Raw genomic sequence first — 16235 nt, 5'->3', positions numbered from 1 at the left:
CCTATTGTGACTCAGCAGTAATGAACCTGACTGGTATCCATGAGGATGCAGGTTCAATCCCTGGCCCTGCTAAGTGTGTTAAGAATCCGGTATTGCCGTGAGTTGTGGTGTGGGCTGCAGATGCAGCTTGCATCTGGTCTTGTGGCTGTGGCACAGGCTGGCAGCTATAGCTCTGATTTGATACCTAGCCTGGGAACTTTCATATGCCACAGATGCGGCCCTGAAAAAAAAAAAATATATATATATATATAATCTGAGATTCTATAATCTCACTCAACTGGTAATCTTAAAAAAATCAACATATTATATAATTCCTATCAGAAATCTGGTTCTACCTAAGAACAAGCACTATGATATTAACCTGGTACCTGGAGGTTAATATCATATGGCGAATAAAGTTTCACTAACTCCATCATGGAAATAAGGTAATGTGCAATCACCAGTAAAACAAAAGCTAGGTAACAGCACTGAGCAAGCACTTGAGCACACAAACGACTCCAGAAATCCAGCATAGTTTAGGTGGTCAGCCTGGACTCAGTGAGCAAAGCACAGTTTTGTAGTTTTAAAACCTGAACAATACATAAGTAAAATTCTTGACAAGACAAAAAGTCAAGGTTAAAGCATGAATTCCACAGCAACTGCTCAAAAAAGCCCTACTAGCTAAGATGCTGCTCTTCAATGGGAAAGTCTACAGAATATAATTAGGGGCCAATCATTTTTACAGAAGTCATGTGCATTATAATTACCATACAGTTATCTATATTGCTATCATATTAATCACCTCTGACTGAAGCTTAGTCCAGAACAAGAAGTTAGGAAACTACTGCACATGAAAAGGCAAGTTTCGCAAGGTATTGCCAGGAAATGTCCATGGGTTATAGAGAGACGTCACCAAGTTGCAGGCAGGATCTTTCTGTGGTTTGCCTTGCCCACTTCTGGTTTCAGTTTTGAACGTGTACTGATCCCTAAGCTCCCCACAGCCCCATTCTCAAGTAGAAAACCAAACTCTGAAGCACATATGGTAGAAATCTCTCAAGGATAGGCCAATAGTTTCTATAGCTTAAAGGCTCCTAAGCTGACCAAGACAGCAAGCGAATGAAAGGCCCAAAGCCAGGCAGTGGCAGAACTAAGGGCTACATGGACAGGCCATTTATGGGATAAGGCTGCAATTTCTGGTAACAGCATCCAGGAAGCCCAAATAGGACTCATTATGATCTAGTGCTTCGCCACCCCCTCAAAAAAGTGCCACCTGGATATAAAGAAGTTGCATCCACACAGGTGAATACAAGTATATGCATATATGTGTCCTAACAGCAACACTAACATGCACAGACAAACCCACATGAGTATAGTCAAGCAGAGAGAAGGGCAAAAATTTTGTGAATCCCCAAAACAGTACTAAATTTTTACAGTATTCCAACATTCTAATTTTATTGAATATCCATTATATTAACCCATGGCCAATTTACGGATAACTATCAACAATAGAAATGTACCGGAGTTCCCGTCGTGGCGCAGTGGTTAACGAATCCAACTAGGAACCATGAGGTTGCGGATTCGATCCCTGGCCTTGCTCAGTAGGTTAAGGATCAGGCATTGGCATGAGCTGTGGTGTAGATTGCAGACGTGGCTAGGATCCCACATTGCTCTGGCTCTGGCGTAGGCCGGTGGCTACAGCTCCGATTAGAACCCTAGGCCTGGGAACCTCCATATGCCGTTGGAGCGGCCCTAGAAAAGGCAAAAAGACAAAAAAAAAGAAAGAAAGAAAAAAAAGAAATGTACTGATCACTTCTTCCCATATATCATATGATGAGCAACTTGGTGGAAAAAAAGACATGGATTTTGATATCTTAAAGACCCTCTGAACACCTGCCTCTGCCCTTTTCAATCCAGAGCAAATAACCTTTCTGTCTGCTTCTTTCCTAAAACAGGAATGACAACAAATTTCTTCATGAAATGGGATGAAATGAAATAATTTACAAAGTATCCTAACACAGTATCTGGAAAAGAGTAAATAATAAATTTTAGCTCATCCCCCCATCCACCAAGAAAAAATTTTTTTTTCATTTTTAGCCACCTTGCAGCATATGGAGTTCCTGGGCCAGGGATCAGATCCAAGCCTCAGGCGTGCCCTAAGCCACAACTGTGGCAACGCCAGATCCTTAACCCACTGTGCCGGGCAAGGGGTCGAACCTGTGTCCCAGCGCTCCTAAGATGCTGCTGATCCCGTTGTGCCATAGCAGGAATTCCAAGAAAATTTTTTAATAAAAATAAAACAGGGAGTTCTCATTGCGGCTCAATAGTAACAAACCCAACTAGTATCCATGAGGACTCAGGTCTGATCCCTGGCTTTGCTCAGTGGGTTAAGGATCCAGCACTGCTGTGAGCTGTGGTGTAGGTCACAGACACAGCTTGGATCCTGTATTGCTGTGGCTGTGGCATAGGCCAGCTACTGCAGCTCCAATTCAACCCCTCAGCCTGCAAACTTCCACATGTCGTGGGTACAGCCCTAAAAAGACAAAAAATAAAAAAAAGTAAAAAAGCCCAAATACAAACAAAGAAGTTCTGTAACACGCAAATGGTACAATATTTTAAGGGATCAAAATTATTATTTTTACTACATTCCTCTGAACCAAAACACTAACATTTTTAAAGGTCAACTTTGTGAATACAAATAGCTGGTGAAAAGAAGCAGAGCATATAGGAATTCGCTATATTATCTCATACTTTTGTGTGTGTGAAGTTATATCAAAATTAAAAGTTACCTAAAAAATTGACAGAAAAGTTGACTTTATTTTTATGTGTACTCAAAATGTTACCAAACTCACCATTTGGTTACCTTATTTTTGTAGATAAAAGAATCCTCAACAGTCACAGAAAGAGAGGCTCTCACATCATAAGACTAATATTATGCCAAATTCATTTATACAAATAGTCATTTTTGATAACATAGCTCATACATAAATACACTCTCCAGAAAAGTTAATCATAAGGCTAATTCCCTTTGTCCATCCTGGACATAACCAATGTTGTTCATCCTTTCAAACCTTTTTCTGTGCTCCTTGCCATGTATACATAGAGAAAATGACATACATAACTACACATAGCACCCTAACAACTGACTTTTTTCTTTTCTTCTTTTTTTTTTTTTTTTTGCTCTTTAGGGCTGCACGTGCATTCCCAGGCTAGGGGTCCCAGGCTAGGGGTCAAATTGGAGCTAGAACTGCCATTCTACACCACAGTCACAGCAACATGGGATCCAAGCCACAGCTGCAATGTACGCCACAGCTCACCAGAACACCGGATCCTTAACCCACTGAGCAAGGCCAGGGATCAAACCTGCATCCTTATGGATACTAGTCGGATTTGTTTCCACTGCACCACAAGAGGAACTCCCTGACTTTTGCTCAACAATACCTTTTAAGGTTCTTTCCCTTCCTATTATAGATACATTTCGTTCTTTTTAGCTGTTGTAGAACATGTGTATGAACATACTATTTAGCTATTATCCTACCAATAGACACTTAAGTTGCCTCTAATTGCTTTGTTTTACCAACAAGGTAACACTAAACATCTCCGTATAGGCCTCTTCTGTAAATATATACATGTTTCTGAAGGGCAGATACATAGAAGTAGAAATGTATAGGGTATATACATTTAAATTTTTAACAGATATTGCCAAAATGCTCTCCAACATTACTTTCCAATTTAAACTCAAGCAGCAGTGGAGAAAGTATCCATTTCCCTAAATGCTCGCCAAATCCTGAATTAACAAGCTTTTCTTTTTTCACAAACCAATGACTTTTTAAATTTGTATTTCTCTGATTAATTTTTGTTAAACCATACCAAATGTAATAGCCAAACTATTACATTTACTGGCCTTTTGTATCTTCTTTTCTGTTAGAATGCCTATTCATATTCTTTATTTTTCTAATGGCCTTTTCCTATTTAAAATTTGGATTTTTTTTTTTTTGGTCTTTTTTTATGGCTGCACTCCTGGCATATGGAAGTTCCCAGGCTGTTACTGTTAGGGGCCGAATCTGAGCTATAGCTGGTAGCCTACACCACAGCCACAGCAATGTGGGATCCGAAAGTCACACCTGTGACCTACACCCTCCTTGCAGCAACACTGGATCCTTAATCCACTGAGCAAGGCCAGGGATTGAACCCACGTCCTCATGGTTACTAGTCAGGTTTGTTACTACTGAGCCACAACGGGAACTCCCTGGATGAACTTTTTATATATTCTGGACAAACAGGTAAACAGCAGAGTAGGTTAAGAGTAACAGAGCTAGCCTGCCTATGGCCCACTAGCTGTCTGATCTTGGCAAGTTACTTAGTTTAGCTACTTCATGCCACAGTTTCCTCATCTGTAAAAAAGTGGATAACAACTGTACTAATAGAGTCACCATGAGGATTAAGTTAGTTAATAAACTTGAAGTGCATTAAAGCAGTGCCTGGAAGAGCACAAGTGTTATTTAAGTGTTTTCTTTCTGTCTGGAGGATTTGCTGTAAATATCTTTTCTCACTTTATTATCTTTTAGCTCATGTTTATAATAACTCTTCACTTACTTTTTCTCAAACAGTTCTTTTTCCATCTCTAGTCTAATAACTGAAATTATATAAGTAGATGAAACCAACAAGACTGCCCTCACTGAATCTCACAACCAACTTCTCCTCAAGAATAACTACAGGCATCAGCCAAACCATATAAATTAAAAAAAAAAAAAAATCTTTCCACTACAAAAATAGCTAACTTCCCTATGAATAAAGCATTTCCAAAATCAGTAAGAAGACTGATAATCCAGAAGGCAAAAAAAGGCAAAGCAAATAAACAAATTCAACAAAAAATGGAAATAAAAATGGTTCTTAAAAATATGAAGAGATCCCTGAGCTCATTTAAAAGTGCAAATAAAAGCACACATCCTACAGATCAGTAAAGATCAAGAAGTTTTAAAATATACACTGTGTGGGTGTAAAGAAATAGGCATTCATACATTTCTGGTGGGAGCGTAAAATGCTATAGTTTCTATGAAAAGCAATTTGGCATTGTCTTTCCAAAATAAAAATGCACATACCATTCAGTTAATTTAACATCGGGGAATTTATCCTATAGAAACATGCATTTGTATTAAAAATAACATATCTGGAATTCCCCTTGTGGTGCAGCAGAAATGAATCTGACTAGTAACCATGAGGTTGCAGGTTCGATCCCTGGCCTTGCTCAATGGGTTAAGTACCCAGTGTTACCATGAGCTGTGGTGTAGGTCACAGACATGGCACAGATCACACGCTGCTGTGGTGTGGCGTAGGCCAGCAGCTGCAGCTTCAATTCGACCCCTAGCCTGGGAACCTCCATATGCCGTGGGTATGGCCCTAAAAAGCAAAAAAAAAAAAAAAAAAAAAAAAAACAAACCTACAAATTTTTTATTGTGGTAATGTTTGTAACAGCAAAGATTGGAAACTATCTAAATGTCCACCATAGAGGACTAGCTAAATAAACTGTGGTAAATACAGACAATGAAATTTTATGCAGCTGTTTAAAAAATGAAGCAGCTCCTCCTCTCTCCCTCCCTCTCTCTCTCTCTCCTCCCCACACATATGTACATATATACATATACATAAATATAGACACACATACAGCTATATGTATATATGTACACAGATATTATATGTATATATTTATATGTATATTTATATGTATATACAGATATTTATATGTATATATGTATACAGATATTTATAAAAAAAATTTCAAACTACTGTTGTTAAATATAAAAAAGCAAAATGCAACCAATGTGTACATTTTGTTGTGATACGTATCCTAGTGAAAGAGAGAGATTAATATTCATACATTTAAGTGCAAACACTTAAATAATCTCTAAGGATACACAAGAAACTGGTAATGCTTGCTTCTAGAGAGGGAATGGCTAGGGATAAAAGAAAGGGAGAAAACCTAATTTTTTAACGTATACCCTTATTTACCTTTTGAATTTTGTACCAAGTATTTGTACTACCTAAACAAATTAACCTAAAAAAATAATCAAATTAAAACCTCCCTGTGATTACACCACTTTCTACTGGTACCCTTCAAATGATCATCATGCACAGTAAGTTGCTACTATTCAGGTAGTTGGTGGCTGGTCTGTCCAATAGGTAAAAGCAGGAGTTCCCGTCGTGGTGCAGTGGTTAATGAATCCGACTAGGAACCATGAGGTTGTGGGTTCGATCCCTGCCCTTGCTCAGTGGGTTAACGATCCGGCGTTGCCGTGAGCTGTGGTGTAGGTTGCAGACGCGGCTCAGATCCCGAGTTGCTGTGGCTCTGGCGTAGGCCGGTGGCTACAGCTCCGATTCGACCCCTAGCCTGGGAACCTTCATATGCCGCCCGATTCGACCCCTAGCCTGGGAACCTCCATATGCCGCGGGAGTGGCCCAAGAAATAGCAAAAAGACAAAAAAAAAAAAAAGGTAAAAGCAGAGGTTCACCATCCTAGCTGCCCATTATCAACCTCCGTGGAACATTTTAAACCTACAGATGTCCAGGTATCACCCCTGAAATTCTATTTAGTAGATCTGGAGTAGAGCTTGGGTATCAGAATTTTTTTAATTCACAGGTGACACTGATGGGCGGTCAGGTCTGAAAACAGCTGAGTTAGAGCATGACACAAATAGATAAACATCTAGGCTCAATCTCCACCTAGGTTACAACCATTGCTTCATCACTAATCCTTACCACTTCACGAAGCTCTTAAAATGAACAGATGAGAGTGTGTAGATGGCTCAATGAAAACCTATCGCTTCTGGAGTTCCCACTGTGGTGTATGAGAATCTGCAGGATCTGTGACATCTTGGGAGTGCTAGGATTCAGGATCAACCCCCAACCCAGCACATTGGGTTAAGGATTCAGCATTGCTGCAGTTGTGGCTTAGGTCACAACTGTGGACTGGATCTGATCCCTGGCCCGAGAACTCCATATGCCACAGGGTGGCCAAAAAAAAGAAAAATCTATTACTTTTGGGTATATCATTAGATAGACAGTGTAATCTTCACATATTCGACGAAGTACATTTGCAACATTCATACTACTGAGTTCATCCTACATAGCATTTAGGCAAAAACTTTGATAGTGGTGGACTAGTGCCCAACAGGCCATTAACTATGTGATACTGGAGTATCAACTTCTTCATTTGTAAAATGAGGGGAATGAAAAAGATATGTTCTCCACCTTCTAGCTCTAAACTTCTATAATTCTCTAAGAAAACAGGTGTCTAAAAGTAACTATTGTTTTAGGATAAACTGGGACGACTTTTTTTTCATCTCAGCCACCACTTAGGCCCAATTCACAGTCCAGGGATAGAACCCGCATTCTCATGGATGCTAGTCAGGTTCATTAACTGCTGAGCCACGACAGGAACTCCAGGATTCAAACAATCTTATCTAATAAATATTAGATAAGTAGTATTTTTAAAATAGTACACATTACACAAAATAGGTATACTAAATATATTTAAGCATTAAAATAAAAGCATCCAGGAGTTCCCGTCGTGGCACAGCAGAAACGAATCTGACTAGGAACCATCAGGTTTCGGGTTTGATCCCTAGCCTTGCTCAGGAGGTTAAGGACCCAGCGTTGTGGTGAACTGTGGCATAGGTCACAGACGTGGCTTGGATCTGGCGTTGCTGTGGCTGTGGTGTAGGCCAGCAGCAACAGCTCCAATTAAACCCCTGGCCTGGGAACCTCCATATGCTGTGGGTGAGGCCCTAAAAAGACAAAAGATAAAAAAAAAGTTTTAATTTAAAAAATAAATAAAAGCATCAATGTACTGCCTTAAAGCAAATGGTTCAAGTTAAAAGTCAACAATCCAAGACTCAGTGCTGGAAGGGATGTTAAAGACCACAGCTCACAGTAACAAATCTGTCAATTACTTTTCACTGATGTTTACATGTGAACTGGTATAACCTCATAAGATATACTATTTTAGCTAGAGATTTTCGATGACAATAACATACAAAGCTAAAGCTGTATCAAAAATTTCTTAATATACATGTTTTTTAAGTTTATATGATTTTTATTTTTTCCATTATAGTGGATTTACAGTGTTCTGTCAATTTCTACTGTACAGCAAACTGACCCAGTCATACCATAAAAAGTTTTTTAATATGCATTAATTGATAACTATACAAAAACTGTTAGCAGATCTCAAAAGAGCATAGAATTTCATTAGTAGATGAAACATGTAATCTGATATTGTCAAATAATTTCATAAAGCATATTAGTAAGAAATAGGATTAGCATCTACAATTAAAGGATAAAATGACAGTTTTATTTCAGCTACATTAGTTCCACAGTCTCTTAGAGTCTATTCAAAGAATTCTAAGTTAAAAAGAAAAATTCTATGAACTCATTGAGGTTTACCTCTTGTCTTCCTCAGAGCAAATGATTAGCAAACTGTTCTGTGAACTTTCACAAAGAACCCTTTTCTCTCATTTCTATCCATCTGAAAGATGGATTCTTCCTCCATCCTAAATAACTCATCATCTCATTTCAAATTTCTGACAATAGTGAGTTCTTAGCATGAACAAGCCCTTTTTAAATCTCTCCCTCTTTCTATTAATTTATTAAGTAACTCATTTCAAATATCTAATAATAATGAATTCTTAGCATGAATAAACTTTTTAATCTCACTCTCTCAATGCTACTGCATGGTCAATAAAATGTTTTGGTTTATATTTTATTACCAAGAAATTCAAACCTACCATGACAAATAAAAACATTTAATATGTATGGTGTGATTATGAGATTTTTCTTTTACAGGCTCAGAACCAATTAGTAGCAATATTCATGGAATATAGTCAGGTAACAATATTCAAATCTCCTAATAATAAGCAATCAGAGCATTTAGAAAAATTTAATCCTTTTCCTAATGAGGCAACTTTGGCATCAGTTCAAACCTAAGCTCAGTTGGCACTGTAATTTTGAAAAGGATGAACTTCCTGCCACAGACTCAAGTAGTTTTCTCTTAATAATACTATCATCAGAATTCTAGTTTGTTTAGCTGTAAAATTTACAGAACACTTTCCTATCTAATATGTATATAATATGTATCTCAAATCCTCCTCATGATATCATAGTAAGAAGTAAGGCATTTTTCTAAAGGCCTATTTTGTTCCAGGCACTGAGCTAACACCTGGATAGTTTAAAAAAAGGAGGGGGGGATAAAGAATGAATTCAACCTCAGAAGAACCCCCAAAGAAGGCTTTGGTCAGGAGATCACATGGAGTAGGGTTTTGAAGGATGAGCATGAGTTCCCTGACATAAATATGGGCTGGGGGGAAGGAGAAGACTCTCAAGCAGAGGGAACAACATGTACAAAATGGCTAGTAATGAGGCATTATTCCCATTTAAAGATGAGGAAGAAAAATGAAAGGTATGAGTGAGTTGCCTAAAGTCACATGAATAATAATTAACAATGTGCAAAAGAGAATTCAAGTCTTCTGATTTTAATCAGCTTTGTACACCAGGAAATGCTAGCACATGCTGGACAGAACCTAGATAAACATTAGTTTTATCTCCTACTTTACTCCCTCTTAAGATATGGTCCATGACTGATTCAGTTGCTGGGCTGGGGGACTGGAGAAGGGGATTTATTCAATTCTCAAATCAATCTTGTAGGATAGAAATATTTTTACTACCCCCACTTACACATGAGAATACAGAGACACACACGAGTTAGCAAAAGTTAAAAATTAAGTGAAAAATCAAACCCAGGTGACTAACCTGATCAAGTCTCTCAAACACTTAACCATACCGCTTAGATCCTATTTTGTCAAACAGCCCTAGATCATTCTTCATCTGAAGAGATCAGGAGACCAAGTAAGTCCTGGGACACATCATGGTCCCACGCATCTCATACTGTACCACACATCTCAATATTCACACAAATCCTCACCGGGCTCCCTTATCAATCTGCTCTCCCTTGAGCAGATAAACCTGTACATAAGGTGGTGTGGACTCTTTAAGCATCATTTTTACAACCTGACTTAACTGGAGAAGTACAAACTTAACAAAAAGCAGTAACCAAAAAAGAGGACATCATAAAATAGTAGCATGAACCCTGAAATTATGAAGGAGAAAGCTCCAATCCCCATCTTTCACATGGGTGTTTTAGGGGGAGGGGGCCAATGCCAAAGTGCTTCAGGAGGACTAGCATACTCACCACTCAGGCACTGTTCAGAACAAAGGATGGAGTCTGGAATGCAACCTTACTTTCCTTTATCAAAGGTTCACATGACAATTCTAGAACATCAACAACCCGAGCTGCCCTTGAATATTATTATCTGGAGCTACCATGGTTTCCTACCATACTAATACGACTTCAAGGAATTGGGGATCAGCATATAAACTCAAATATTATAGCAACACCGGATTTGCTAATGTCAGCTGATTATTTAAAAGTGACCACAAAATGGTTTTCAATGTCATTTCACCTTGTGAAATATATGGGAAAATTAATAAAGATATTAAAACAAAATGCCTACAGAAGGTTGTGGATGACTATTCTAGAACTTTAGAGATATAAATCAATCCTTCCTTACTTTCTGCTGATATGATTTGGAGTTGGAGGGTTCTACCCAAGTCCAGGAAAAGGATGTTTCCTTTCAGCTTAACTTTCAACCCTATGGACCTCTAATTCTCCAAGTCAGAGGGTCTCAATCAAGTTTGGAATCTGCCAGCACATCTCCGGGGTAGTGGGCACCTCAGGCCTTCCTCTGAGGTCTCCCAGCTTGGTGAAAAGGAAAACTGACATGGTACCCCTGTCCCCAAGGTTCTTAATAGCTGCATGGTCAGAACCGCTATCATCCCATTTCTGTGACTTTAGCACCTGCTAATAATGACTCTTCCAGCCCCCCAGCCCCCAACCTGCAAAACCCACATGTCAGTTTCAGGGAAACAGAAAACAGCATCTCTTCACAGCGTTCTGAAGGTCAACCAACTCTAGATACACCAGTTAAAAGGAGGATGCAGAAATGGAGAGGGAGGTGGGGAGAAGCTTCCTATATAAGTATTCTAACTTTTTTTTTTTTAATTAAACAGACACTCCATGACTTGAGCTATAAGCTGAGCAATTCAAAAAGCAAGAAACTGAGATGACAGATACAATACTTCCACTCTATGATTAAAGAGGTAGTATCATTCCCAGCAACTGGATGTTCAATCTCCAAGTCTGGGCAGTGAGGTTGCTCTAAGCCACAGAAACAAAGCTCTTTTTTTATTTGTAGGCCCAAGTTTCACTCAGTGATATCACTTACTGTGCTATCTTTGCTACGGAGTAGGTTAAAGTGCAGGGTAGCTAAGTCCTTCTGGAAAGAACCCAACCCTAAATCTCAACTCCAAGATATGTATATATCTAGTTCCACAGCATAACCTGCAGCTATGTAAATCAGTGAGGCTCCAATGGACACTGCCTAGCATTAAGTGGTGACTAACAAATAAAGTAGTAAAAAGTTGGAAAATTAGATTGGGAGGGTGCTTTGGCCCATTCATGTATAGTTTTCCGAAATATTAAATTAGATATATGCAAATATTAAGCATAAGACTTAATTTGAATACTGAAAAGATTTTATACCCTAGAAGGTTGTGTTGGGAACTTTAATATAGACAAGATCTTCTTCTCTGGTGTCATTTTTCCAGGTTTTAAGAACTGTACCTCTCTTAAGAACCCCAGGACTATTTCTGGGAATAAAAAGGTGAGAGAATTTAACAGTCTGCTTCTGAGGTTTAACAAAATCCCAAATATTTGAAAGGAGGAGTAACTTGAAAGAGGAAAGTGGGAAAATCCAAGCTCAATTAATAATACCACTATTCGGGAAGAGGAAATTTTTACATCCTGTACAAGAAAGAGCATTGTTAACCATTTTAATGCAATTCGATTTTCATCATACAGAGTAAAAAGTACTCCTCATAACTAAGGGTTATTTACATGAAACATGAAGCATGTTTCCAATCTGAGGATATTGAATCAAGAAAGCAAATTTAATTTTCCACAAACGCGAAAATAAGTTCTATCGATATATTTTACAAACAACATAAAGGGGAAAAAAAGTGTTTCCTCTGAATAAACGACTGGGGAAAAAAAAAAAAAGCCATCTGACGCCAAAGGATCATTTAAAAAAATAAATGTCCAAATGACTGAACTCAAATGGTCTATAGTAATGCTCAGGGCCTCTGAGCAAAAATTCGAAGGCAACTAGGCTGGTCACTCACAAAAGTAACAATCACATGCATGAGAAAGAAAGGAATTAAGTGGGTTAAGTGCGGGCTGGATGACTGTGTTTTGAGACCTGCTCACAGGAAGCCACTACATCCTGCCTGAAGTCCCCGTCAGTCACGCTGTCTCTCGATTCAAGTCCCCGCCGCAGCGAGGTGGGGCGAGTACAGGTGTCCGGCCCAGCCCCTCCCATCGCGCTCACTCGCGAGCACCCTTGCTGAGGCCACTCGAGTCCTAGGGCAGCCCTTTTCCTCCACTCTGGGCGCCTTTTCCAATGTCGCCCCGGCTCTGGAGCCCAGAAAACAGGCAGCCCCCTCCCCTCGGGCCACCCCACTCCCGGCCCTCCTCCTCCGGCCGCGCCTCCTGGTAATTACCGCCCGGCTCCCACCACCCGGCCGCTCCCGACGCCCGCAGCCGCCCGGAGGCCTGCGTCGGAGGGCAGCCGGAAGCGCCTCACGCCCCCAGCCCGCGCCCCCGGCCGCACCCCGCGTCGGGGCGTCCCCGCGCCCAGGCCGCGCCCCAAAGGCGAGCCCACCCCCACCCCGTCAAATCCCCGGCTTTCCACTCCCTCACGAGAGGGGTAGCCCCCAGCCCACGCCGCCCCGTCCGGGCGACGCCTCCCCCAACACACACCCCCCTTCCAGCCTCCCTGTGCCGGCCCTCCCCGCGCGCCCTGCCCAGCCCCGGCCCCCGCCCGGGCCCCTCTCCGCCCAGTGATCCCAGCGCGGCTCGGCGCCGCCACCCCCGCGCGCCTGCCGCCCACTCAGCCCGCCGCCGCCGCCGCCGCCGCCGCCGCCGGGTGGGTTCCCTCAGTCCGGCCGCGCTTACAGATCTTGCCCCGCAGGCTCTGCAGCACTCGGACCTCGCGACTGTCCTCGTCCCCGGCCTCTGGCTCTGCCGTCGCAGTCGCCGCCGGCGCCTCGGAAGAAGCCGCAGCAGCAGCAGCAGCAGCAGGCGCCGCCGCCGCCATGGTGCCGCCCGGCCTGTGCCGCAGCCCCGCCGCCTGCGTAGCCGGGCGAGGCGGAGCCCAGTCGCGGCCTCCGCCAAGGCGAGCCGCGCGCCTGGCCCCGCCCCCCCGGGCCTCTGCCTGGTTCGCCCCGCCCCGCCCCACCGCCGCCCCGCCCCCGCCCCACCCGAGCCTAGTGGTCGCCATCCCCACTCCACCGAACCCCGGCAGCTCTGCTCGAACTCATCTCTAGACATTCCTCTTCTCGGCCCCATAAAAGGTTCTAGCACAAGTGCGACTCCAAGTCGTGACTCTGAGCAGCCTCAAAATTCCACTGAGGGAAAACCCTGCCCTTTCGAGGTTCTCCAAATCCCCCTGGGAATTAGCCTTTCCGCGCCACACCCCCACCACTAGCAGATTTCCACATCTAACGCTCAAGGGAACTCCAAGTGGGAAGAAAATAGAATGGAATTTGACAGTTGCGTGGACCTCAAAACTACCTTATTCAAAAGGAACTAAGAGGCGCCTTAGAGACTCCCCCCTCAAGCCACACGCCCCCCCCCCCCCACAAATTCTTACTTTTAAGTAAGAACACTCTTTTGCAAAAGGTAATTCAAAAACAAGTCCATACTCCCAATCACAACTTGAGTACAGCGCCTGAGACCCTCCCACAGAGAAACTTTGAAGTCTTTCCCACCACTTGTGTGTTTTGGAAACTGAGAGCAAGAAAGGTCAGACTCCATTCCCCCCCCGCCCCCCGCAGCCCTAAGCGAGCTTGATAAAAGTTGATTGACACTAGGAAATTCATAAATCTTTGACTAGCTGTTAGCTTTACTTCAAGGGAACTTTTTGCAGTGAGTAAACTGCATGAATAATACCCTGGTATGTGAGGAGGAAGATGATTTCCTAGTCTTGAGGTTAACTACACTGCCCTAAGAAGGAAGAAACTGTGACTTAATAGGGCAGGGTAGTCGTTTTCTAGGGCAACAGTAGGACTCAATCTGACAACAAATATTTTATGAGGGTCAGACTTAACAATAGATAGTGTCAGAGACTGCACAATGTCAAGGTGAAGATAGCCCCAGCTCTCCAGCAGCTCAGAATTCAGGGAAACACAGAAAAAGACATAGGGACCAGGAGGAAAGAATAAGGTGATTAAAACTGGAAAGTCAGGAAAGAACTTCCTGGGAAATGTAGAGATGAACCGAAGACACCAGGGGAGAGGCAGAAATGTGCCAAGGAACAGAAGCCACTTGTCCAAAGGCTGGACAGCCAGAGAAAATGGCCTTGGTATATGTCCATGGCCGGGGAGTGACACTTCCAATTCTGCTTGTGTTGCCAGTGATTTTACACACGTTGGAGGAAGTGAACCTACCTCCTCTTATATGAATGCTTTGCTGTCATTTCAAACAATAAATCCAAAATTTAATTCCCTATCTTCCTTTCCAAATCTGAATTCATAGCCATATTCTGTTATCTGAGCTAGAGACTGACTCTTTTTTGAATCCCTTGTCCCCATACAGTTTTCAATTGCCACATCCTTCTGACTCTGCTAAAATATCTTTTCTCTCTTCCTTCCTTTCCATTCATTCCCTATCAACATGTTATAGTGGGGTTTTTTTTGTGAGTTTTATTTTCAAAAAAAAAGAGACAAAGCTGGGTTGAAGCCTAATTCTATCCTTTTTACATGCAACATTTGGGCAAGTTAATCTTTCTGAACCTGTTTTTTAACAGTAAAATAGGAATGTTGTATACTTACTCTTCCTTCTTTAGAGGGTGATTTTTGAGCATGTATGTGTGAAGCAAATAGAGGAATGCTGGGCAGTTAGCAGAATTAACTCAGTAAACGTCACCTCCTGCTCTTGACTGGAACTCTTGTCACAGATCTCCCATCCCTCTCATTCCTCCTGCACACCGCTTAAATTAATCTTTTTAAAGAAAAATTGGAGTTTGTTACTTTGCTCAAGAAAGCATCAGTGGCTTCATTTATCCCTTCAGCCAGCAAGCCAGCTATACTACAGGTCATGAAGAATACTAGAATGACTAAGAGTAAAGTTCAGATTCCTAGGGCAAGTTTTCAGGGTTGGTCCTGGACCCAGCCTACCTAACTTCTCTTATCTCTGGCTACACTGAGCCACTTGGAGGGCTTCCTGCCTCGCCAAATGCTGCCCTATCCCTTACGTTTCTTTCTTTCTTTTTTGTCTTTTTAGGGCCACACCTTTGGCATGTGGTAGTTCCCATGCTAGGGGTCAAATTGAAGCTGCAGTTACCAGCCTACAACACAGGCACAGCAACGGGGGATCCGAGCCATGTCTGCGACCTGCACCACAGCTCACGACAGCACTGGATCCCTAACCTACTGAGTGGGGCCAGGGATCGAACCCGCATCCTCAAGGATACTAGTCAGGTTCGTTACCACTGAGCCACAATGGGAACTCCCATGTCTCTCTTTCTTTCACAGAGTTTCTGATTTGTACCTGTTTGTGGCATTGATCATTTTCTACCTGTGGTCATGCACCTGTGTACTTGTTTATCTCTTCCTCTAGATTCATTTTTTTAACTCTCCCAATAAATAGCTGTTAAATGAATGATTTGAATCATGTTAGCTCTCTTACTTCCTCTAGTTCGCAGACTTGAAATTTTCCTGTTTTGGAAATTCTGATTGGTACTTATTATCCATTTTCATACCTGTCCAAATGGTTAAAATGGTAACAGGAAAAATTAACAGCACCCTATAATTTTGTTTGTTTGTTTATATGCACCTACAATATATGGAAGTTCCCAGGCTGAGGGTTGAATCGGAGCTGTAGCTACCAGCCTAGCCACAGCCACAGCAATGTGGGATCTGAGTCTCACCTGCGACCTACACCACAGCTCATGGCAACACCGGATGCTTAACCCACTGAGAGAGGCCAGAGATGGAACCTGCATTCACATGGATACTAATCTGGTTCTTAATCTGCTGAACCACAATGAGAACTCCAACATCCTATAATTTGAAATTAAAAGTTTTTAAAGATT

The 16235-nt window shown here is 41.9% G+C and overlaps 1 protein-coding gene across 4 annotated transcripts in view; it reads right to left on the bottom strand.

The window, feature by feature from the left end:
- RASA2 (RAS p21 protein activator 2) overlaps window positions 1-13267 on the bottom strand; it is a 120214-nt gene extending 106947 nt beyond the window's left edge. For 2 of the 4 annotated variants that reach the window (XM_047783636.1, XM_047783654.1), the window contains exon 1: window positions 13097-13258. In XM_047783636.1, the coding sequence (XP_047639592.1) occupies window positions 13097-13238 (142 nt within the window). In that variant the 5' untranslated portion in view covers window positions 13239-13258. Of the gene's footprint in view, window positions 1-13096 lie in introns of all 4 variants that reach the window. The other 2 variants (XM_047783628.1, XM_047783646.1) reach the window with 2 other exon arrangements.
- Between the last annotated feature and the right edge of the window lie 2968 nt (window positions 13268-16235).

Source organism: Phacochoerus africanus, chromosome 1 (assembly GCF_016906955.1).
Source record: "Phacochoerus africanus isolate WHEZ1 chromosome 1, ROS_Pafr_v1, whole genome shotgun sequence".
Lineage (NCBI taxonomy): Eukaryota > Metazoa > Chordata > Mammalia > Artiodactyla > Suidae > Phacochoerus > Phacochoerus africanus.
This window is presented reverse-complemented; position numbering and strand designations above follow the sequence as displayed.